The sequence below is a fragment of the Schistocerca piceifrons genome, chromosome 1, assembly GCF_021461385.2.
Source record: "Schistocerca piceifrons isolate TAMUIC-IGC-003096 chromosome 1, iqSchPice1.1, whole genome shotgun sequence".
NCBI classification, from domain to species: Eukaryota; Metazoa; Arthropoda; class Insecta; order Orthoptera; family Acrididae; genus Schistocerca; species Schistocerca piceifrons.
This window is the reverse complement of record NC_060138.1, coordinates 700,120,402-700,144,837: the sequence shown is the minus strand read 5'-3', so window position 1 is coordinate 700,144,837 and position 24,436 is coordinate 700,120,402. Positions and strand designations below refer to the sequence as shown.

Sequence of the window (24,436 nt, the reverse complement as noted above, 5' to 3'; positions counted from 1 at the left end):
TGGTATTCCATGACTCTCACTTACGTCACCACAAAAATCACTTACCTTGCCTGTATTTACAAATAACTCTGAACTTCATTATTCTTAAACTCCACAAAAGACCTGATATCATCATCATCATAATAATATTCTTCCAAAATTATTTCATCAATAACATAATTAACAATGCAAGTCTTATAACCATCAGTCACACTCCTCACCTACCAACCTCAGTCATTTCACAGCTCTCATTCACACCTACATCAAAAATACCACGTAATACAGATCCAGTACATGTACGAGGTTAAATCCAAAATTTTTGGAACTGGTGCTGTCATCTGGAAAGTAGTAGTAGTTAAATCCTTGCACCACTAGCGAGAGCTGCATATCTGATGAGTCAGTGTGCGGAGTGGTATTCAGCTGGGAGGATGTGTTGCATGTCCACTGTGATCTTCCTAATACTCTGTGTTTGATGTGTGGCAATTTTACAATGGATCCACGAATTCTGTGCAAATCTCAGGAAATGTGCTACGGAAACCCTTGCAATGATTCAACAAATGTTTTGGGGACAGAGCATGAACTGTACCCATGTGTTTGAGTGACATGCTCAGTTCAGGGCCGTCCGTACAGACGTCGAAGATGATGCTCACACTGGAAGGCCCGTTAACCGCACAACGCCAGACATTGTTGGCAAATTTCAACAGTTGGTTCATGTGGATCGACGTCAAACCATTCAATACTTTGCAGATGAAGTGGGTATTGGTCACTTACGTCAATGTCAGATCATTCATCCTCACTGTCACTCTTTATTAGTAGTTCCATTTCCATGATCTCTCTTTCACTAAAATAGTTTATGCAAAAAAACAGTGATGCCTGTTGTGAAGAACAGCGAGTCGTGAAATGAAGTCAAGTGCAGCTGTGATATGTTGCAGAAAATCTGCTTTATGCTTAAAACTCATCAACAGCACACGCACACCTGAGTGGTGACATGACCAAACTCATCATTTGCAGCCACGGTCGTCAAGGAGCCCCGAGTTAAATCATCAATACCGATCAGTGAAAACCCAGAGGCCACACTCAAACTAGATAATAGCACCCTGGGGAGCAGAGGAGCATGACGACTTACCTTTTCAATAACAGTCAAAGGGTTCAGAACATTGTTTACAAAGAAGTATTGTAAAAATGTACAAAGTAATACATATATGTTTTTACCATCATTGGAAATATTCACTGATTACTCATCTTGTCCTTCTCCTCCCTTTTCTCCCTACAGTAACAGACCAGTTGCAGTAAGACCTTGTTTCATATTAACAATTATTTCAGTGCTTTTGTTAAAATGAGCTTGTAGTTTGTCAGTACATTTTAAGAAGCTGGTGTCCCACAGCATATAAATATTTGAAAAAAGTAATGATTAACTGCCAAGAGTAGCTGATAAATATCTGTATTATACAACTAGTTTTGGACTATGGGCTATCAGTAGTGTCTTTCTTTTCCTGTACAGCTATTGATTTTCAGTTGACTTACTTCATATTCTTTTGCTGTGAAATAATCTCAATGTAATTTTGTAATTGCTTCTCTGTTCTATTCTTTCAGTTTCTGAGGAAGTGTCTCTGTCAGGTGGACAGGCAATACACCGAATCAGACTTTTGGAAGAGGTGGAAAATCCTGGATACAATTCAGGAATTCTTGATAATGATCTCATAGAGTATTACCAGATGTTAGCTGAGAAAGGTGATGTTCAAGCTCAGGTAATTAACTCAGTTTTAAAATTTCTTCAGGTAACTGAAGTGGAGCTCTTCTTCCCTATTTCATCACATTATGCTTGCATGGAAGCTAAATTTGATAGAATAATATCAGGATTCTGATGAATATGCTTACTGTAGATCATAATTGATAGAAACTTTGTGCTCATGGACTTAAATATTTGTATGTACTGAATTGTTAAACAGATGGCTTTATGAGTATAAAACCTTGTGTGGAAGAATCATATATAATGAGCAAAATGTAAGACTGATCGTATTATTTGGCTCTATTCATTGCAAGTTTGCCTTACATACAGTGGTAAAAAGTTCGTAAACTTGATACACCAAACCATCTAAATATCTGAATGGTCTGCAACTTGTGGTTCTGTTATGCATACTACTTTTTGTGTGATGATGAAAATAAGCTAAATTTACTATGTGAATTACAGTAAATGGCTAATGGGATGTTTCTGTAATTTGGAACCAATGCAGTGTAAGCCATTCATGATACTGTACCAAATTTAGAACAGTACCAAATTTATAACAATGATTTTGCAGGCATCACAGAGTGAGTGCTTTATCATAATATTCAGAGAGGGAAAGAGTATGAAATTCTAGCATCTGCATACTGTATGCACAATGTAACTTGGTACCTTGACACTTAGTGCAAAGAGGAGTGGGGGTTGGCTAGGTGGTGATGTAAGCAATGTGCATTGCTTACGTCCCAGATATATCACACTCACTGGGAATACAATATTAAACAAATTTGCACTTGTGTTTCCACGGAAAGAGAGACAATCGCTTAAATGATTTTATAATGTTGAAACTGAAATTTTGTTGGTACAAATGACCAAGTACTACTGTACAATTCTACTGGGAAAAGTGTTGATTGGTAACTAGATTGCCACTGACTAGAAGCAGGTATGTACCAGCTGACTTCTACTTATGCCTCCACTCCCAGTATAAGAGCCCTGCAGGTGCATGTCCCATCAGTGTTTTGCAAGCTGCTATGGTGTGAGAGAGCGAGCATACTTTGGTAAACGTTGCCAAAGATTACCGATGCTGTCTTGTCTAATTACAAACAAGTGAGCACTTGGCCATGGCCACATGGATTCACTGCAGATTAACAGCATGTGAATGTGCAATGTGCTTTGCTTACCACCAGAGTTGGGCAAAATTTATTCTACAGACTAATAATAAATACAGATAAAAATTATTGTTCATTATTCATGAATAACAAAAATATTTATTCGAAACATTATTCACTTACATGAATAAAAACATTTGTCTCATGTGTAAATAAAAAGAATAATAAAACTCCATCGTTTAATGACAAGCTTACTCAGAATTAGTCCTAAAAAGAATGATAGATTAATTTGAAATCAAATGACATTTATTTATTGTTCCGATTCTTTGTCATTTATTATACAAATGTCCCTTTTGTTGCTTTTGAATTTGTTTTCAGAACAGTCATCCCCCCCCCCCCCTCCACCCACCCAAACATCTCGCCAGAAAGCTTGATTTTGAAGGTTTACCATGGTGAAAGTAAACACATTGTGCACATGGAAAGAGGATACCTGTGTGTTATATCTTTTGAAGTTGTCTTTATTTCATGATCACAATATAAGACTTCCAACTCTCAATCGTTTTCAGCAAAAATTGAGACTTCATCATTCCTCCGTAGCTTAATTAATTGTAATTCCACTTTAGCTTCACTTCACACATTCAGATTAGAATTTTCTTTTTATCCATAAAACATCATTTGAAATTCGTGACTCAATTTCTTTGACATTTCTGTGGCTATTGTAGTTATTTAATTTATTGTAAGCCTCCCTTGATTATGAACAGCAATGCAGGTGAACTATTTGTTTTTAAACTGTTGATAAGGTATTGCTGCAATGACTGCAATTGGTGTAGAAAGGAAAAAGTCTCCCAATCGTTGCTTGAAAATTTCTCGATAAAGTGTCCAGTGTGCTGCAATATTATGAACTCTTATGTACTCAGACTCTTATGTACTCAGACCCAGTCTCTCTTCCAGAATTTATGAATCTCGAAGTGCTATGTAACTGCATAGATCCACGTCAGACTGAAACACTATCCCATCTTCTAATGACAAGATTACTCAGAAATAATCTTAAAACCATTTTGGATGACTTTGGACGTCCAGCAGAGTTCAACATATGTGTTTGGAGTTTTCTAGATTTAAAGTCTGTTGACTTTAGGAATTGGAGTTCTTACTTTGTTCACTCATCTTTTTGCAGTGCAAACATGAATGAATTGTGTAACGAGACGCCAATATCCAATAATGTTAGCAGTGTTGATATTACTGGTGGAAGGTGTTGCAGATTGAGAGTTTGTTGGATGCCTTCTTAGCTTTGGCTACTTAGAGAACTTCCACATGTTAGCAGGGGGAGGGTTTAGGTACTGCCAAGTGCAGAGTCAGTGAAGTGGCCTGTGTCTGTAGTGTAACTGCTAAGGCCGTCTGCCTCCAAAGTGGTCTAGCTTTGTAGTTTGGAACTTAACCCACTGAACCACCATGGCACATTTCTGTACAAACTATGAAGTTATTTATCCAATAAAACTTGGGCTGAACCAGAATTCTGTAGGAGAACCAAACAAAGAAAATGCAGTGGCATCTGTGTTGTTCATTATTTAGGTTACAAATAATTTATTCATAAATGAATTTGTTTGAATGATGTACGTATTTGAATAATTATTGCAGATAGAAATTTATTTGAATATTGCCCATCTCTGCTTACCATTACAGCCTGTGTTTGCTTCCTCTTGTGGTATTGCAGTTAATATTACCGACTATAAGAAGTCATATTAGTCAGTTTGGTTGATTTACTCAAGAGAGCCTACAGTGTAGCTTTATTGAAGTTTTTTGTTAATTATAAACAAATGCAATAATTATGAGTTGTCACATTCCTAAACATAAATCTTTTTCATTTGTTCTGTTTTAAATGTCTCAATGCTAGTGCAATTTTAGCAGTAGATTGAATGTGAGCATCATTTCATCAGCTGTTCTTTCACACAAATTTACAGTTACACAGCTGAATAAGTGCAACATTTCATATTCGGTTCTCACTTTAATTTATGTTCCACTTGAACATAATTGGCCAGTATGGCAATACTTGGTGGATTTCAGGTATCAGCATACACTTGGACAGTCAACAGCTAAAAAGAAATTCTACAAGGTGTACAACTTTGCTTTCACTGTTTTTTCCCCAAATTTGAGGCTTTAATGAAACAAATTGGTTACACATGTATCATTCAAAGTATTTTCCATCACTGGCCACTACTTTCTCCCATCTTTCGGGCAGTGTACAAATCCCATGCTGAAAAAAATTGTTAATATTTTGAAGCGATCCACGAATTGATCCAATTTGTGACTTCATGAGATCGGAAGTGTTGCTCAGCCAGGCCATGCGCCATTGATCTAAACAGATGATAGTCAGAGGAAGCAATGTCTGGAGAATACAGAGGGTGGCATAGGACTTCCCATTTTAATGTTTACAAGTACATTTTGACCTCTTTTGCAATGTAGGGTCGAATGTTGTCATGCTGCAAAATCACTTTATCCTGCCTCTCGCTGTATCACGGCCATTTGTCTTTTAATGCACTGCTCAAACGCATTAATTGTGTTCGATAATGAGCACTTGTGATTATTTCACTTGGTTTTAACACCTCATGGTACATGACGTAGAGCTGGTCCCTTCAAATCTTGGTGCCGTGAATATTCTGTTTGGCTGTCGATGTGGAAGCATGGCCGGGATATCCCCATGATTTTTTGTGTTTAGGGGTATCATAATGAACCCATTTTTCGACCCCAGTCACAATGCGAAGCAGAAATCCCTTCCGTTTTTGCCTCTGAAGCAACTGTTTGCAAACAAACAAAAACTGTTCAACTTCTCTTGGTTTCATCTCACACGCCAAGTTCCTTCTTTCTGAATCATGCCCATAGCCTTGAGACATTTTGAAATCGCTTGCTTTGTCACTCCCATTAATCGTGCCATTTCTTCTTGAGTTTGATGCGAGTCTTCACTCAGCAATGTCTCCAATTCTGCAACTTTGGAAACATTCTCTCTTCCACCACTACGCCGGCTACGATGTTAAAATAATCGATCTTGAAATGTTGAAACCACTCGCAAGATGTTCTTTCACTAATAGTGTTCTTACCATACGTACTTGAGAGCATTCAATGAGACTCAGCCGCTGCATTCTTGACATTGAAACAAAACAGTAACACCTCCTTCAAATGATGAGAATTAGGCTCATAAACTGTTATTTTCGGTCAAGAACAACTTTATGATGCAGACACAAATTGACTAATGTTTGAATGAGGTTATGTTGACCGAGGTCCAAGCTAACTGCCTGACTTCTGCAATCTATTTCTTTTGACCGGTACTTCCCGTTGTCGCCACCTATCGGCAAACGGTGGGAGAAAAGTTGTACACCTTGTAATTGTAAATGTATTCCAGTTCTTGTGGGATCTATTAGTGACATGTGTGGTGGTGAAGTTGTACAGAGTTCATGTTTTTTATCAATGTGGCAACACCATTTGCCAATGGGCTTGCACTCAATGGGTGTGCATGTGTGTGACATCGAGCGAGGAAATTACTGGGCACATGTTGATGCTGTACAAACATTTTTGGAACATGGATATTGTGCTCTACCTAGCATCTTCTGCAAAAAGTAGGGTATACTGTGTCATTATATGTAAATTGAAGGTGGAGAGAGGAAGCTGCATTGGGACATTATTTGTGGTGGTTACTGCACCTGTCTAGTAACCAGGACATCCTGGGTCCAAATCCTGGTCCGGTACAAATTTTCATTAGTAGCCGCCAATGCCGCATAATGTCTCAGTCTAGCCGACAACAGTGATCCCTTTCCTTTCCTTTCCTTTCCTTTCCTCCCCTCTCCACCTTCAATTTACATATAATATATAACAGCTGTGTATTCTGTGTGGTGTCTTTTGGACATGTCCAAAAGAACAGACACCACACATTCATGTGTACTATATCTTCTGTAATCTATTTAATGCTGTCTGTTCAGTACATTATTGTACATTTTTCTTTCTATTGTAAAGTTAATATTCACTTTGGGTTGCTCAGTAATTAATTTGTTTCTTCGTGTTATAGGATTCCATCCAAAAGTATGTCTTATGTGTGACATTTAAAATACTGTCATATAGTACAAGAAGTCTTAGTGAAGAGTAATAATCCAGTATTTCAGAGTTTGATCCCCTGTCAGTTATGGAATTTCCCTGGCATTAAATGTGAAAGTTACCTCTAACAAAATTTTGGATGTGAAAAATGCAGTGTTTCAACAGTGATCGATTTCACATTCCTACTTGCTAGCCCATTATTAAAATTTGTTAAACAAAGTGAATTCTTATGCTGTATGGTTACTATTATCTCTCTTGTTTCCATATAAATTTTATAATTCAGTTTTTATAAGGTCTCATTGTGTTAAGAATTATTCTGTGTCATAGTGTCTTGAGTGATTGAACAGAAGCCCAATAGATTAAAAAATTGATAAATTTAATGTTGATCTGTATGTCTCTTACTGGTCATGAACTGGTACATGTGTTGGAGGAAGGCTCTATTAAGGTATAACCGACCTTCAGATTGACCGACCCCTCCTTTTTTACTCTTTATTTCTGATTGCTCTCTGCATTCAGACATCCATTCATTTTACATAGTAATGCATCTATCTTGTTTTGTCAGTGATTATGATAATCACTTGCTATTTTACTTAATATATATTGTTGTAAAGCGTGAGCTCTATCGCCTCTGCAACATCGCATATCATTTGCAGAATTTCCTGTTGAAATTTGTGTTTTGTATTTTCCACTCACAAATATTTATCAATTCACATTATTTCTGCTTTGTTGGCTTTTCCAATTCCTTTCACTCATTCAACTCTAAGACTTTTATATTATTGTTTTTGTATCATCTTAATTTATAGTAAATCATTTAAGAATTACTTTTTTCCACTTTCCATGAACAGAGTTTTCTTTTTAACTCATGTACACTCTTGTGTTTTGTATGCTCAGCATACATCAACTTTAAAACAATGCAATTTCACAGGTGGGACTTGGACAGTTGCACTACCAAGGAGGTCGTGGAGTACAACAGGATCATCAGAAGGCTCTACAATACTTCACACAAGCAGCAGAAGCTGGAAACCCTGTTGCAATGGCCTTTCTGGGCAAGGTGAGCTGTGGAAAGGTCAACACAGTGCTGTGTCTGAGTTCTTTGGAGTGCTGCTTGTATGAAGATAGTGGACAGTAACAGTGTAATTCCAGTACTCATTATTTTTATGTGAGATATATATATTGAGTATATTTTCAAAATCTGTGCACTCTTTTTTTCACACTCATTAATGGAACGAAATATTCAAACTAGAGTATGTGAACCTCATTTGTCTGTTACTGATTCTTCTTTACAGATCTACTTCGAGGGCAGTGACATAGTGAAGCAGGATAATGAAACTGCATTAAAGTACTTCAAGAAAGCTGCTGAACTAAACAACCCTGTTGGTTTAAGTGGTCTGGGACTGATGTACCTACATGGAAAGGGAGTGGAAAAGGATTTGGCTAAAGCTTTCAAGTATTTTTCTCAGGCAGCTGACCAGGGATGGGTTGATGGACAGCTGCAACTTGGAAACATGTACTTCCGTAAGAAGAAAAATGTATTTACTTTCTAATAGTCTTAAACACACTAAACCATTTGCCCATGCTCATATTAGAAGTGAGAGAGCCAATCAGATATCAAAATGGCTTTATAAATTAACACACACAACTTTGTCATTGCTTCTTAAACAGTAGAACATTGGCAAAAACCTGTGTATGAACTTGAACACTGTATTATTGTTTCTGTGGGGTGCATTTCAGAGGCTGAGGTTCATTCAGTTAGCTCACTACTGAAGTCCAAAAGGAATTAGTCACCTGCAAAATGTGAAATAGGTTTTATCAAAGCAAAAATATGGATGGTGTCTGTGAAATGTGGAGGATATATACAGGGTTTTTATAAATGAATATGGGGGTTTTAACGCTTTGTAATATTTATTACATTAAACTTACAGTTATAAATGATATGTCAAATGAAAGAGCAACTCACAGTTCTACCAAGAACCTTATAAATGTTCAATGTGAGCACCATTTGTCACATTGCACACATCTAGTCTATAGCAGAGTTCTTCCCAAATGTTGGTAAGTCTGTCTTCAGTGATTGTAGCAACAGCTGCTTCAGTCCGGTTTCTTAATTCAGGCAGATCTGCTGGTAGCAGAGGCATGTACACACGATCCTTGACGAAGCCCGAAAGGAAAAAAATCACGTGGCGCTAGGTCGGGTGAATGTGGGGGCCATGTGAAGCAAGCCCTAGATAGGCTGCAAGGGGCCCAATCCCAATGACAGGGTTGCCTTGCATGGCCTCCATGTTCACCCAACCTAACGCGATGCGATTTTTTTCTGTTGGGGCTTCATCAAGGATCGTGTGTATGTGCCTCCACTACCAGCAGACCTCCATGAATTACGAAACTGGATTGAAGCAGCTGTTGCTACAATCACACTATATATATAAACAAAGATGATATAACTTACCAAACGAAAGCGTTGGTATGTTGATAGATCCACAAACACACACATAAAATTCGAGCTTTCGCAACCTAAGGTTGCTTCATCAGGAATGAGGGAAGGAGAGGGAAAGACGAAAGGATGTGGGTTTTAAGGGAGAGGGTAAGGAATCATTACAATCCTGGGAGCTGAAAGACTTGCCTTAGGGGGAAAAAAGGACAGGTATACACTCTCGCTCTCTCTCGCGCGCACACACACACACACACACACACACACACACACACACACACACACACACACATCCATCCACACATATACAGACACAAGCAGACACATTTAAAGGCAAAGAGTTTGGGCAGAGATGTCAGTCAAGGCGGAAGTGCAGAGGCAAAGATGTTGAATGACAGGTGAGATATGAGTGGCGGCAACTTGAAATTAGTGGAGGTTGAGGCCTGGTGGATAATGGGAAGAGAGGGTATATTGAAGGGCAAGTTCCCATCTCCAGAGTTCTGATAGGTTGGTGTTAGTGGGAAGTATCCAGATAACGCGGACGGTGTAACACTGTGCCAAGATGTGCTGGCCGTGCACCAAGGCATGTTTAGCTACAGGGTGATCCTCATTACCAACAAACACTGTCTGCCTGTGTCCATTCATGCGAATGGACAGTTTGTTGCTGGTCACTCCCACATAGTAGAAAGCGTCACAGTGTAGGCAGGTCACCTGACTCCATCAAACTCCTGACCCCACCGACACCTCGCACTCCTTCCTTCTACCTACTTCCTAAAATTCACAAACCCAAACATCCCGGCCGCCCCATTGTAGCTGGTTACCAAGCCCCCACAGAACATATCTCTGCCTACGTAGATCAACACCTTCAACCCCTTCAACCCATTACATGCAGTCTCCCATCCTTCATCAAAGATACCAACCACTTTCTCGAACGCCTGGAATCCTTACCCAGTCAGTTACCCCTGGAAACCATCCTTGTAACTATTGATGCCACTTCCCTATACACAAATATCCCGCACGTCCAGGGCCTCGCTACAATGGAGCACTTCCTTTCACGCCGATCACCTGCCACCCTACCTAAAACCTCTTTCCTCATTACCTTAGCCAGCTTCATCCTGACTCACAACTTCTTCACTTTTGAAGGCCAGTCATACCAACAATTAAAGGGAACAGCCATGGGTACCAGGATGGCCCCCTCGTATGCCAACCTATTTATGGGTCACTTAGAGGAAGCCTTCTTGGTTACCGAGGCCTGCCAACCCAAAGTTTGGTACAGATTTATTGATGACATCTTCATGATCTGGACTCACAGTGAAGAACAACTCCAGAATTTCCTCTCCAACCTCAACTCCTTTGGTTCCATCAGATTCACCTGGTCCTACTCCAAATCCCATGCCATGTTCCTTGATGTTGACCTCCATCTGTCCAATGGCCAGCTTCACACATCTGTCCACATCAAACCCACCAACAAGCAACAGTACCTCCATTATGACAGCTGCCACCCATTCCATATCAAACGGTCCCTTCCCTACAGCCTAGGTCTTCGTGGCAAACGAATCTGCGCCAGTCCTGAATCCCTGAACCATTACACAAACAACATGAAAACAGCTTTCGCATTTCGCAACTACCCTCCCGACCTGGTACAGAAGCAAATAACCAGAGCCACTTCCTCACCCCCTCAAGCCCAGAACCTCTCACAGAAGAACCCCAAAAGTGCCCCACTTGTGACAGGATAGTTCCCGGGACTGGATCAGACTCTGAATGTGGCTCTCCAGCAGGGATAAGACTTCCTCAAATCCTGTCCCGAAATGGGATCCATCCTTCATGAAATCCTCCCCACTCCACCAAGAGTGTCTTTCCGCCATCCACCTAACCTTCATAACCTCTTAGTTCATCCCTATGAAATCCCCAAACCACCTTCCCTACCCTCTGGCTCCTACCCTTGTAACCGCCCCTGGTGTAAAACCTGTCCCATGCACCCTCCCACCACCACCTACTCCAGTCTTGTAACCCGGAAGGTGTACATGATCGAAGGCAGAGCCACATGTGAAAGCACCCACATGATTTACCAACTGACCTGCCTACACTGTGACGCTTTCTATGTGGGAATGACCAGCAACAAACTGTCCATTCGCATGAATGGACACAGGCAGACAGTGTTTGTTGGTAAAGAGGATCACCCTGTGGCTAAACATGCCTTGGTGCATGGCCAGCACATCTTGGCACAGTGTTACACCGTCCGCGTTATCTGGATACTTCCCACTAACACCAACCTATCAGAACTCCGGAGATGGGAACTTGCCCTTCAATATATCCTCTCTTCCCATTATCTACCAGGCCTCAACCTCCGCTAATTTCAAGTTGCCGCCACTCATACCTCACCTGTCATTCAACATCTTTGCCTCTGCACTGCCGCCTTGACTGACATCACTGCCCAAACTCTTTGCCTTTAAATATGTCTGCCTGTGTCTGTATATGTGTGGATGGATATGTGTGTGTGTGTGTGTGTGTGTGTGTGTGTGTGTGTGTGTGTGTGCGTGTGCGTGTGTGTGCATGTGTGTATACCTGTCCTTTTTTCCCCCTAAGGCAAGTCTTTCCATTCCCGGGATTGGAATGACTCCTTACCCTCTCCCTTAAAACCCACATCCTTTCGTCTTTTCCTCTCCTTCCCTCTTTCCTGACGAAGCAACCATTGGTTGCGAAAGCTTGAAATTTTGTGTGTATGTTTTTTTATTGTCTCTGTCTACCAGCGCTTTCCCATTTGGTAGAGGGAAACATCTCTGCCGAAACTCTTTGCCTTTACAAATGTCTGCTTGTGTCTGTGTATGTGCAGATGGATGTGGGTGTGTGTGCGAATGTATACCTGTCCTTTTTTCCCCCTAAGGTAAGTCTTTCTGCTCCCGGGATTGGAGTTACTCCTTACCCTCTCCCTTAAAACCCACATCCTTTCGTCTTTCCCTCTCCTTCCCTCTTTCTTGATGAAGCAACCGTTTGTTGCGAAAGCTTGAATTTTGTGTGTATGTTTGTGTATGTTTGTGTGTCAATCGACCTGCCAGCGCTTTCGTTTGATAAGTCACATCATCTTTGTTTTTAGATATATTTTTCCCACGTGGAATGTTTCGGGGGGTGGGGGGGAGATGAGTGGTGTTGGGAAAGGGAAAGGGGGGGGGGGGGGTCATGAATGCTGACTAATAGACAGCAGCTAGCAGTTTGGATGAGGATTAATGTAAAAAGTGGGAAGCTATAGATTGTCATTGGAGATGAACCTAAGGTAGAACTGGAGAACTCATTTTTATGATTAGTAGCAATCTACCCTTTCTATAATACTGTTGATAGTGCAGCCTGGACTTCCCATTGTTTGGAAATAAAATTTAAAGTATCATCACTGGAGAAGGATGGGAGGAAAGTTGGAGAACATGATCTTACTGACAGGCAGCAACTTGTGGCACGTTTCTACTTGGACACATTGTTGCTCAGAATATGGTTGGCATTGACAAATAATGCAGGTGGCTTCATGCTTTCAGAATGGAATATATGCATGCACACACAGCCATCTAGTGGGAGGACAGGGGCAATCTCTAGTAGCAAATTGTAAATTGAACTGTTGTATTACACAGAGAAGTGATGACACCCAGAAATTTTATGATACCAGTAAGCCTGGGAATAGCATGGATATTTCCAACCTCAGTTGTTGCTTGTAATTAAGTTGGTGGTAGCTGTTTGGAGGGAAAGTGCCAAGAACTGCAGTGGAACATTTGAAAATTGATTATCTTAAACTACAAATGAATGACAAATTAATATACATTTTTAAAAAAATATAATCCTACTAAATACGTTGTAAATGTTTAAGAGTCTGTTGCTGAGTATTCTCTAGCAGAATTATAGTCTGTAAGTGTTTATTCTTATGATGGTGTATGTACACAGAGTAAAATTTTTGTCATGCTGAAACACTCTATCAGTAATAAATATTCCATTTTTTTGAGGAATTTCTGATCCTATAAATGAAATGCTCATAGTATTATACTATTAGAAGCATTGTATGAAAATACTCCTTTTTGCAAATGATGTCCTGATCATTGACGAGCAATTTTAAATTTTCCGCTAATGATCAGCATATATTCAGACAAGAATAAAATCCATTTTTCCTGAATTCTGTATTTTGTTTTACTTTCTTATCTCCCCCCCCCCCCCCCCCCCTCCCCCCAACACTATTTCTGCTATAGGACACTTCTTTTTAACCATATTCAGTTTGGATACTCCCATATTTCATATGACAGACTGATGATGAAAATCATAAAAATCAAAGATGTGGCTTGTACATGGATGGATGGAAATTATGAGATGTGCCGATGAAAGCTTACAGGTGCAACTACTGGCGGGCCTGATGTCCATTAGTGAACCAAAGTGTCTTAAGTGTTTTGCCACGTTCATAAATTAGTGCTTCAAAGACAAGTAGCATGATGTGTCCATTGATAGTTAATGTTTCCTATCATCACTAATGGGAAGTGATATTTCTGTATCTAGAAATTTTACATTGATATGAGTTAAGAGGTAGAAGCTTATTTTAAGATGTTTGGAAAAAAATATAAAAAAAATAAAACTGTTAAAGAAAGGTAATGCATTTGAAATGATGTTGGAAAAGGAGAAACAAGTGAATAGTGACTTGTATATGAGGAAATTTTTGAGTTCATATACAGTACGTCTGAAGTCACTGGGCTGTTGGTGGTTTTACACTCAAACAGTTGTGTTACAAAAATATTCTTCAGAAAATCAAAGTTAGAAATTATTGTCTAATAGACACATGCCACACTTACTTATGTGACCATATTTGGCACTAGTTTTTTAAGTGCAAAGTAATAGTTATCCTTACTCATGCAGTAACATTACAATAGTTTGATATAACTTATTTAATTTTTATTAATCTTTTCACAGGAGGCCTAGGAGTGCGTCGTGATTACAAGTTGGCGAATAAATACTTCAGTCTTGCATCACAGTCTGGTCACATTCTTGCGTTCTACAATCTGGCACAGATGCATGCGACGGGAACCGGTTTAATGCGGTCATGTCCAACAGCTGTTGAGGTGAGATGTTAAAATGTTGAGTTTTATTCCTTACTGAAACTGCGTAACTGTAGTCTCTGATTTTAAATTGGATGTTGATAAACTTAGTTTGTGAAATTTCAGATGTTTCCAAATGAACAGTTATATCTATTTGTCTATTGTATTTTTATTTTAGCTTTTCAAAAACGTCGCAGAAAGGGGAAAGTGGGGTGAGAAATTAATGGAAGCACACAATCACTACCGAGAAGGTAGATATGATGAGGCATTTGTTACATATGCATTACTGGCCGAACTTGGTTATGAGGTTGCACAAAGTAATGCGGCCTTCTTATTGGACAGAGGTGAGTCCCTTTAATTCATAAAGTGTATAGTGCTAAAGATGAAATGGCAGTGAGTCACCTCTTTCTCAGAGTTGTCTTGATCAAAAAAGTTTCAAAGTTTGGTTCGAAAAAAAATTGTGCTGGAAATACTTTATAAACGAGAATTAGATTTGCAATATCAAATTATTAAGTAACTTCTACAATGAGGTTACAGCTTCAGTTATATTCCACCAAGAGCATGAAAATAAGAATTAAACGATATATTAGCCCATTTTTCATGCTGCTTTGAAAGAGATTTCTTTATCACATAATTGGAATGCACTGGAACCGTTATCAAAATAAAGATGATGATTTTATTTTACCAGGACAGCACTGGTTCTCTAACAAAGAACAACTGAATGAAAGAGCTAGTGTAAGAAAATGAAGAAATTAATAATAGTAATGTGAAGACACAAGATAACAACAATAGCTTGAAGTTCATTTGTTAAATAAATGTTGTGTTCAAAATTAAAGATCCAATTAGCTTTAAACATGGAATCTATAATCAATGTATATTGCAAGTTAGACAACTTAGTTGAACATAACAACCAAACATTATGATTTTCGCAATGTGTACTACAAAGATGCATGTTAGGAAGAACGTCAAGGAGCAGAAAGACAGGAAAAAAGAAGAGATACAGAAGTTGAATGATAGCAATAGCTAAGAAATCCAGATGGGTGGGTTATGAACCATTGAAATATGTAGAAGATGGATTAATATGATTATAATTAGGACGTTTTTGGTTGTCTGAAGTTATAAAACAAAAAACGTGGAGAAAACTAGCACGGTTCCTGTGTAAAGGAGCTAGGTCAGTTTCTTTTCCTATTCTCCCTGAACCTGAGCTTGAGCCGTCGCTCTTTATGACCTCATTGTCAACAAGACATTAAACCCTACTCATCCCATTTCCATATTGTCTGATCAAAAAAGATAGATTTCTTTTGCTGTTATTAGGGTACAAGATGCTGTCTCCTCATTGGAGAGTTTCAGCTTATGATACTCAATAGCCCTACATCAAAGATTGTGAGCATAAAAACAAAACTGGTGCATTCTGTACATTTATGATATGTCTTCATAAAAAGTCTGTTAAAAAAATTCAAAACTTTGTCCACAAATTTTTTCTGCTCTTACCTTCTACTTGTCGTGCATGGTATCCTTCAAAATACTCTCCGCCACAATTGATACTTCGCTCTCAATGCTTTTTCCACTTCTGGAAGCAGCCTTGGTACTCTTCTTGCTGGATCGTGCAAAGTGTTGCCTGTGAATTTTCTTTTATCCCATCTATCATTGCAAATCTTTGTCCTTTCAACAGGGTTTTCAATTTTGGAAATAAAAAAAAAAAAAAGTTTGCAGGGACCAGGTCTGGAGAGTACAAAGGATGAGACAGCACAGTGATTTCGTTTTTTGCACAGTAGTTATGCACCAACTGGGATGAATGTGCAGGTACGTAATTGTTATGTGAGAGCCATGAAATTTCTCACCACATTTCAAACAGTTTCATTCTCACATTTTCTTGCAGGCATCACAACACGTTCCTGTAGTACCACTGATTAACAGTTTGTGCCTGTGGCACGAATTCATGATGAACTAACCCTTCAAAATCAAAGAAAACTATCAGCATGGCTTTGACATTTGACCTGACCTGATGCGCTTTTTTGATCTTGGAGAACCTTTCCCGACCCATTGTGAAGATTGAATCTTGATGTCAACATCACCACCATAGATCCATGTCGCATCACCAGTTATGATTCTCATAAGGAACAGCTTGTTCTCATTTGCTTGATCCAAAAGCTCTTCACAGATTGCGAGGTGAAGGTCTTGGTGGTAACATGATGCATTCCAATATGCTGTGTCAGAATTTCATGACTTGATCTAACTGAAATGTTGCATTCTTCTGCAATCTCTCGGACAGTCAGTCTTTGATTGGCATGCACAATTTCATTGATGTTCCTGCCATGAGCGTCATCAGCAGATGTCGAAGGGCGTCCTGAACGAGTCATCTTTAACTTCCATCTGACTATTTTTAAACCATGTGAACCATTCGTAATACTGAATACGGCTTAAGCACTCATCACCATAGGCTTCCTGCATCATTTGGTGTTTCCCTGTAAAGGTTTTCTCGAGTTTCATGCAAAATTTAATGCAGACGAATTGCTCCTCTGGCTCTTGCCATCTCATAATTCGCAAACAGTGAGACACAATGTTCTACTCAATACAGCTCTGAACAGTAACTAACAGACATACAATGATGAAAGTTCTGGCAGTTACACATAAACACAGGTGTGTGCAGGAATGCCAACTGCACCATTGGCATGAAATTACGCATTTTGTGGAATTTTTTTTTTTTTTGAACAGACATTGTATAGGGTACCTGACAGTAGAAGGTGTGTCCTGTTGCTCCGTTGCAAGAGCATATGACTCTAGTATAAGTGTAACAAGAAATTATTAGAAAGCTTAGGTGACAGACAAGCGTGACGGCCCTTATATTGACAAAGCTGTATGCTATCCGCCATTGTGTATCATAAAACTATATTCTTATTTGTAAAGTATGATGCTCTAAAGCCAAAGGAACTCTTAATAGTTACATTTTTTTGAATAAAACTTAAAATATTTTTTGCAGCAGGATCATTTTGGACATTAGCATTCAGAGTGATGCACTGCTGCAAATCTTAAGTCACGAAAAATAACTTATTTGAGGAATTGATGAAGATGAATCACGTTTTAATCTTCTAAGAACTGCATGAAACTTGCAATCAGGCTCAAAGAAATTATTTTGTTAGGTTTAATTGTTCTGTTGCAGACTCATGCTTGTGGAGCAGCACATGATATTGCAATTTTTTCTGCAGGGTCTTTTGTTGTGATCTCTCATGTTGTCAAAATCTTGCCTCCACAATATACAAAATATTATTACCTCTTCTCTAGTACTTACACAAAAGAAAAGGTGGATAAAATAGGAAATATATTATGTCCTACAGAAAGTGAACACTGTTAAAACACTTGCACAGCAAACATGTATATGGCAGAGTTGAGTTCAAAAATGTTAGTTGCATGAATAAAAATGCTTTATTGTTTCTGAATCAAAATTTTTGTGGCCATTGTTGTAGTGATACGTATATTTTTTCATATTACAGGAGATGTTTCAATGTTCGTAGAGCCAGAAACATATGTACGTGCTCTAATGTATTGGGGCCGTGCAGCAGCACAAGGTTACTCAGCGGCCCAAGTAAAATTGGGGGACTATTATTATTATGGATTGGGAACACCTGTTGATTATGAAATGGCAGCCTCACATTACCAAATTGCTTCAGACCAACAACACAATGCTCAGGCGATGTTCAATTTGGGATACATGCATGAGCAAGGCCTTGGAATGCGACAAGTAAGTATTAATCTTTTTATGTCTGAACATTACCTTCACCATTTTCATTTTGTTAGAAGGCATCATACATGCTTGCTCATTCCAATCTGGTATATGGTTTTACTGTTAGTGTGGAGCAACAGTTCAATATGAACAGAACTATTAAATCTTTTCAGTATGTATCAGATGATATTTTGGTAGGAGAAGAAAGTATCTTTTATAAGTTTGTTTTACATTTACAGAATGAGAAGAGAGGGAGTTGCATGTATATTTGCTCTAAGTAATCTTATTTTTCCGATTTCTGTTCTAAATGGTATCTAGACACTTTATCATCTCATCCCCTTCCCCCTTCTCATAATCTGAACTAGTGTTCAGCATGAAATCAATATAGCAATTGTAGCCCCCTCCCCTCCTCCCTATATGCAATAATCTGTCAACACAGTGTGTCGTCCGCGCCCAGTAGCTGCGTGGTCAGTGTGACAGAATGTCAATCCTAAGGGCCCGGGTTCGATTCCCGGCTGGGTCAGAGATTTTCTCCACTCAGGGACTGAGTGTTGTGTTGTCCTAATCATCATGATTTCATCCCCATTGACGCGCAAGTTGCCGAAGTGGCGTCAAATCGAAAGACTTGCACCGGGCGAACGGTCTGTCTGACGGGAGGCCCTAGTCACACGACATTTTTTTAACAGTGTGTCAGTAAGATGCTTCCATAACAGATAATTATATACACTGCTCAGAAAGTTATGCAATTCCATGATGACTTACATAGCTTGCATTTTTTTCTTTTTCTTTTTTTTTTTTATATTGGGAACATCTTTCTCTGTTGTCCTGTACATAAGATATCTTAACACACAGCCACCTGTATAATGGACATAAAAGTAAACTTGCATTCCCAGTACAATGTGTTGTCTCCAGTTTGTGAATGGAGCATGTATTGTCACTTTACTGCACATGGAAAGTTGTTTGCCGAATTGGCATACAGAACAGTGATGTTGTGTGAGCATATAGCCGTTATTGTGAGTTTCAAAACATTGAAAGTTGCCTTGTAGCAGTTGCCTGTAGTCAATGACACTAGCTAACAACTGTTGCCTGAAAATTATGGCTCATAGGTGTCTTTGGGAGAAGGCAGCAGAGAGGGTTATATTGATCCACACAGTGTGCAACTATCTCCACATGATTAATTTGACCCATAGGTGATCATTACAAACAACACTACAAACCCCAAAATACTGCAGTGTGTGAAAAATATGGGCTAGGGAACACACAGAATAGAACCTTCATCAATGGCATTAGGTTCTCTTCACCGACAAGTGCAGGATTTGTCTATGCTTGATGATAATTACAGAAGAATGTGGAGTTACCACTGTATGTCATGAGCATGTACTCCGTAGATAATGCAGGGACATGGGTCAGTCGTATTGTGGTCTGCTGTCATGTATGGATGTAGAACATCTCTTATCACTATCAAGAATAATTTTGAGCATTGTACAAGAAGCAGGATCAGTTAAATGGAATGGCCTGCAATCTCTTCTGCCCTGAACCCGATCACTTGTGCCAGTCAAAACTTGTAAGGCATCACTGTAGGAACCCTCCTCCCACATTATATAACATGAGCAGGGTCACCGTTTAAGGAAGAGACATGTTTGAAAAGCAACATCTCTACCTTCTTGATGGTAACCTGCCAAGGAGGATTTCAGAATGTAACAATCCAAAGGGTGGAGTAACAAGGTGTTGAATGTTGTTCATCAACAGTTTTTGATTCTACAGATGTGCACTTTCAAACAAACAGCCATTATTTTGGAATCTCCAGGTCGGAATATCCAAAATATTACGAAAACAATAGATTGCTACTCACTGAAAAGGTGACAAGTTGAGTTGCAGATAGGCACAACAAACACTTTAGGGTAAAGCCTTCTTTAGGAAAGAAAGCACACACACATTCACACAAGCAAGCACACCTCACTGGAACCTCCAGCCAGACTGTGACTGTCATGTGGATAGCAATCTGGAGTGGGGTGGGGAAGAGGGAGGGATAGCAGGATATGAGAGGTAGGGGAGAGAAGAGTGCTGCCTGGTGGGGCGTGCAGGGACCAGACTGCAAGGCACAGTGATGGGAGATGGGGGTAAAAGAAAGAAAGGGGAAGTGGAAAAGGAGAGAAGCAGGGAAGGGGAAGGTACAGGTGATTACAGAATGTTAAAAGGAAAGGAGTGATAGGATGAGGGGGCAGAAACTGTTAGGTGGAGGGTGAAGAGAGAGAGAGAGAGAGAGAGAGAGAGAGAGAGAGAGAGAGAGAGACTTACAGTAGGTTGAGGTTGGGATAATTTTGGGAGATGAGAATGGGTTGCAGGATAACTCCCACCTGCGCAGTTCAGAAAAGCTGGTGGTGAAGGAGAGGATCCAGAAGGCCTGGGTTGTGAGGCAGCCATTGAAAGTCTCACCAAAGCCTCCACAGGCAGGAACTATCCCCCAGACCTAGTCCGCAGACAATTTCCCATACCATTTCCCCAAACACCCCCAATTTTCCCACCACCTCCATAACCAGCTACAAAAAGAGTGCCCTCTTCATCACCCAATACCTCCCTGAACTGTAACAACTGAACCACATCCTTTGTCAGGGTTTTGATTATCCATCATCATGCCCTGAAATTAGGGATTCCTACCGAAGACCCAGGTCAAGAATCTGCCCAATCCATCCACCCAGCTTACCCTATTCCAGTCCTGTCACATGCATATCACCATCAAAGACCAGGCCATCTGTGAAAGCAACCAAGCTGCATACTAGCTCTGCTGCAACCATTGCACCACTTTTTATATTGGTATGACTACCAACCAGCTGTCCACAACAATGGAAGTCTACCACCAAACTGTGTCCTAGAGCAGAATAGATCACCCTGTGACACAACATGCAACTGAACCTATGCTAGATTTCACTGGCTGCTTCACAACCTACACCATCTCGATCCTCTCCCCTCTCCCCCTCCAGCAGCTTTTCTGACCTGTGCACATGGGAATTATCTTTAAAACACAGTCTCTGCTCCTGAAATTATCCTTGCCTCAACACACAGTCCCCACATCCACCACACAACATTTTGTGTCCTATCACCTCTTCTGTTTTCACAGTCCCTCGCCCTCAATGTGTACTGCCCTCTGCCAATGCATCCACCCATCCTTTCCCCCTTCCCTGTCTTCTCCATTTCTGCTCACCTTTCTTTCCCCTCAAACCCCACCTCTCGACACTGTGCCTGTCAATCTCTAGTCTCAGCGTGCCTCAACAGACTCACTCCCCCCCCCCCCCTCCCCCCCTCCACCTGTACCCAGCTCTATCCCTCGCCCTTCCCCACCTTGCTCCAGATTGCTATTCATGTGACAGTCGCATTCTGGTTGGAGGTGCCTGTGGTAGCGGTTTTTTGTGTGTGTGTGTGTGTGTGTGTGTGTGTGTGTGTGTTTCTTTGCTGAAGAAGAGTTTGGCCAAAAGCTTTAATCTGTAACAGTCTTTTTGTTGTGCCTATCAGCAACTTGACTGGTCATGTTTATGATGAGTAGCAATCTATACTTTCCCTAATATTGTTGCCATTGTATTTTTATTTCACAGTAAAGTTCCTGTTTTGTCTTTGTGTTCCATAGCTTCTAAGTACCTGAAAAAGGAAGACATGAGTGCCAGAAAGCTGAAATATGACTTTGCTTTATCAATGACTAGTTTAGATAGCATTGAGTCATGCTGGGAAACTGTGGTGTGCCACTGTCATGTGCCATGGATCATTAAACACAGGCAGTATTTTTGTATCTCTCTCTGTAATGAGTATAGGTTCAGTTAAAAAAAAATCCAATTTTATGCTGCTGTATTTTCATGAAACCTTAAAAATATTACTGATTTACAGTTGTGTAGGATGTTTTTCATCTATTTATAGAAAATATTTGTATCTTAATGTCAAGATTTGGTGGTTTCTTTAGATACACTGTGTCTTAATTAGTGGTATGTTACTTCCTTTTAGACTTGTTCCGCTAATTATCCAATTCTATTTTTTCATAGGACATACACTTGGCCAAACGCTGCTACGATATGGCTGCAGAAACAAGTGCTGATGCTAAAGTTCCTGTGACACTGGCTTTAATGAAGCTTTCTATTCTCTTTGGTCTAAAATATATACGAGAGGTAAATTCTTATTAGTAATGAGCCTATGAAAATTATCAGATAGTTAATTGTTTTGTCTGTGATCAGGAAACACCATATTAAGTTGTTTAACTAGTTGAGAGTGACTGTGCATGTGAGCTTGCATTTTAGATAGTCTTAGAAGTTAGATTTTTGTATCTTAAATAAGCATAAACACTGCTTTGAGTTTCATGGTCAGCACAGGTGCAGTTTCAACACAGGTGCAGTTTCAATACACATTGTATCTTCTTTAGAGCAGTGTAAATTAGAGACTTATCTTGTATATTGAAACCTTAATTTGTTGATAAATGTGAACTAACTTTTGTCCACACATCAAAGATAAGAGTTAATGGAAGCCCAACAAATAGCACAGTCACGCCATGCAAAAAGACTGTGTATCTGGCAATGGAAGATACACGAAAGAAGTTGCCATATCAAGTCAGAATTGTAAAACAACAAAAACAAAAAAGAAACTTTGTGTAGAAATTCATTGTACGGTGTTGCCGTTGCTAACTTTGGGATATGTTACCCTTACTGAGAAGTAGTCAGAAATAGAACATTAAGCATCTTACACACACATAAACTGATTGAAAAATACTCCAGTATTCAGTTAGAAGGAGCATAAGGTGCATTAACATGTGTTGAATTTTATGGCAATTTGTGGCCACAGTACTTTGCTGCCATGTGGCTGCAGTACATTGCAATATCTTTTTATGACCTGGCAGTATTACTGATGGAGCATGCTATTATGGTGATACTCTGGCTTGCGTAAACACTTGTGGTCCAGAAGTGTAATTCTGCAATTGTTGATGGGCAATAGTGGCTGGTCCATATTGTCAGCAGCATGCAATTTCAATGGCCTTTGTAAATTTACCTTTAGAAACTTGATAGTCTCAATTCAGGATTTTACTTCTGAAGTCTGGTAACATCAACTTCAAACTGTGGGCCATGGGAAATGTCAAGAGGTAACATAGAATACAGAATTCTGTTTTAGGACTGAATACGCGGGCAGATGCTAGTTGTTAGTTCAGGTCATACTGAGAGACAGTTAAACAAGAGATGGGATGAATGCTATCCAAAATATCTCCCTCCCTCCCCCCCCCCCCCCCCCCCCCCAAATCCCGACCCCCTCGGTTTTGCGCTATTGTCAACGGTTCCTAAGTTAAGAGTACAGTTTTTTCTCCACATTATTTAATATGTAGTAATAATCGTGAATTTTATTTTATATTTACAGCACCACTGGCAGGACTGGTTTCTCCTTCTCAACTTGGACCAAATATTTGGTTCCAACTGGGACTTGTACCTGATAACGACTCTGGTTGGCCTTCTGGGCATTGTTGTTTACTTTCGAAGACCACAGCTACAGTAATGTGTGCCAGTCAGCAAATTTTTAAACCGTTTTAATTTCCATGAAACTATTTATCAGTGTGCTGTATGTAGTAAGGGGTGTTGATGCAAAAACTTTGCTGTACCTGCATAACTGAAGCTGACTGGTGTGATGTGCTCCTTATGTGATAAATTGTCAACTGTAAAAATTGATTGACTGTGCAAAAATAGGTTTCAACAGTTTGTGATTGTGATGAATAGACTAAAATACAAGATTTCATAAATTTTATATTTTTCACTCATTTATTGGTGAATTTCAGTCTTACATGCCAAATTACTGTTTATTTTTTCTGTATAAAGACTGTGTTTGGAATCAGTTTCATTGCCAATAAATGATGTACACATTACTAATAAACTCAGGTCTCCAGGACTTGTGGTGCAATTCATAATAGATTGTATTGGAAGTTTTCCCTTTGTAGTAATTCTTGTTATACATAAGTAGTGCAATCTATATGTACCCACAATATACCCATACACCATAATTCCCACACATCCAAAATTTTTTTTCGATGTTTTTACTTCCTCTTATGCAATGTCATATTCTCTCTTGACTGTAGCCTTCTTGTATAGTATCAGTAGTCTTCTTATAGACTAAACATCCATTTTTATCACAAGTCTAACAGCTGTTGAAGTGACATCATTTGAGTGGATTGCCTATTCTAAAAGAACTAAGAAAGAAAGTGAATTACTCAGCCCTGCAGCATTCACAAGTTTGTTGCCATTCGTAGCATTGGCAGTAATATTAAACTCCATTGACGTTTTATCACTGTATCCACAAACAAAAATGGAATAAAACATCATTTTGTACATTTCT

General features: G+C 39.5%; 1 protein-coding gene across 1 annotated transcript in view; it reads left to right on the top strand.

The window, feature by feature from the left end:
- Window positions 1-23,992, top strand: part of LOC124787457 (protein sel-1 homolog 1) — a 78,589-nt gene extending 54,597 nt beyond the window's left edge. The window contains exons 4-11 of the mRNA XM_047254341.1: window positions 1,573-1,727; window positions 7,814-7,939; window positions 8,175-8,403; window positions 14,243-14,391; window positions 14,546-14,711; window positions 17,859-18,106; window positions 22,117-22,239; window positions 23,471-23,992. Coding sequence (XP_047110297.1) covers window positions 1,573-1,727; window positions 7,814-7,939; window positions 8,175-8,403; window positions 14,243-14,391; window positions 14,546-14,711; window positions 17,859-18,106; window positions 22,117-22,239; window positions 23,471-23,605 — 1,331 coding nt within the window. The 3' untranslated portion in view covers window positions 23,606-23,992. The remainder of the gene's footprint in view (window positions 1-1,572; window positions 1,728-7,813; window positions 7,940-8,174; window positions 8,404-14,242; window positions 14,392-14,545; window positions 14,712-17,858; window positions 18,107-22,116; window positions 22,240-23,470) is intronic.
- Window positions 23,993-24,436: the final 444 nt, after the last annotated feature.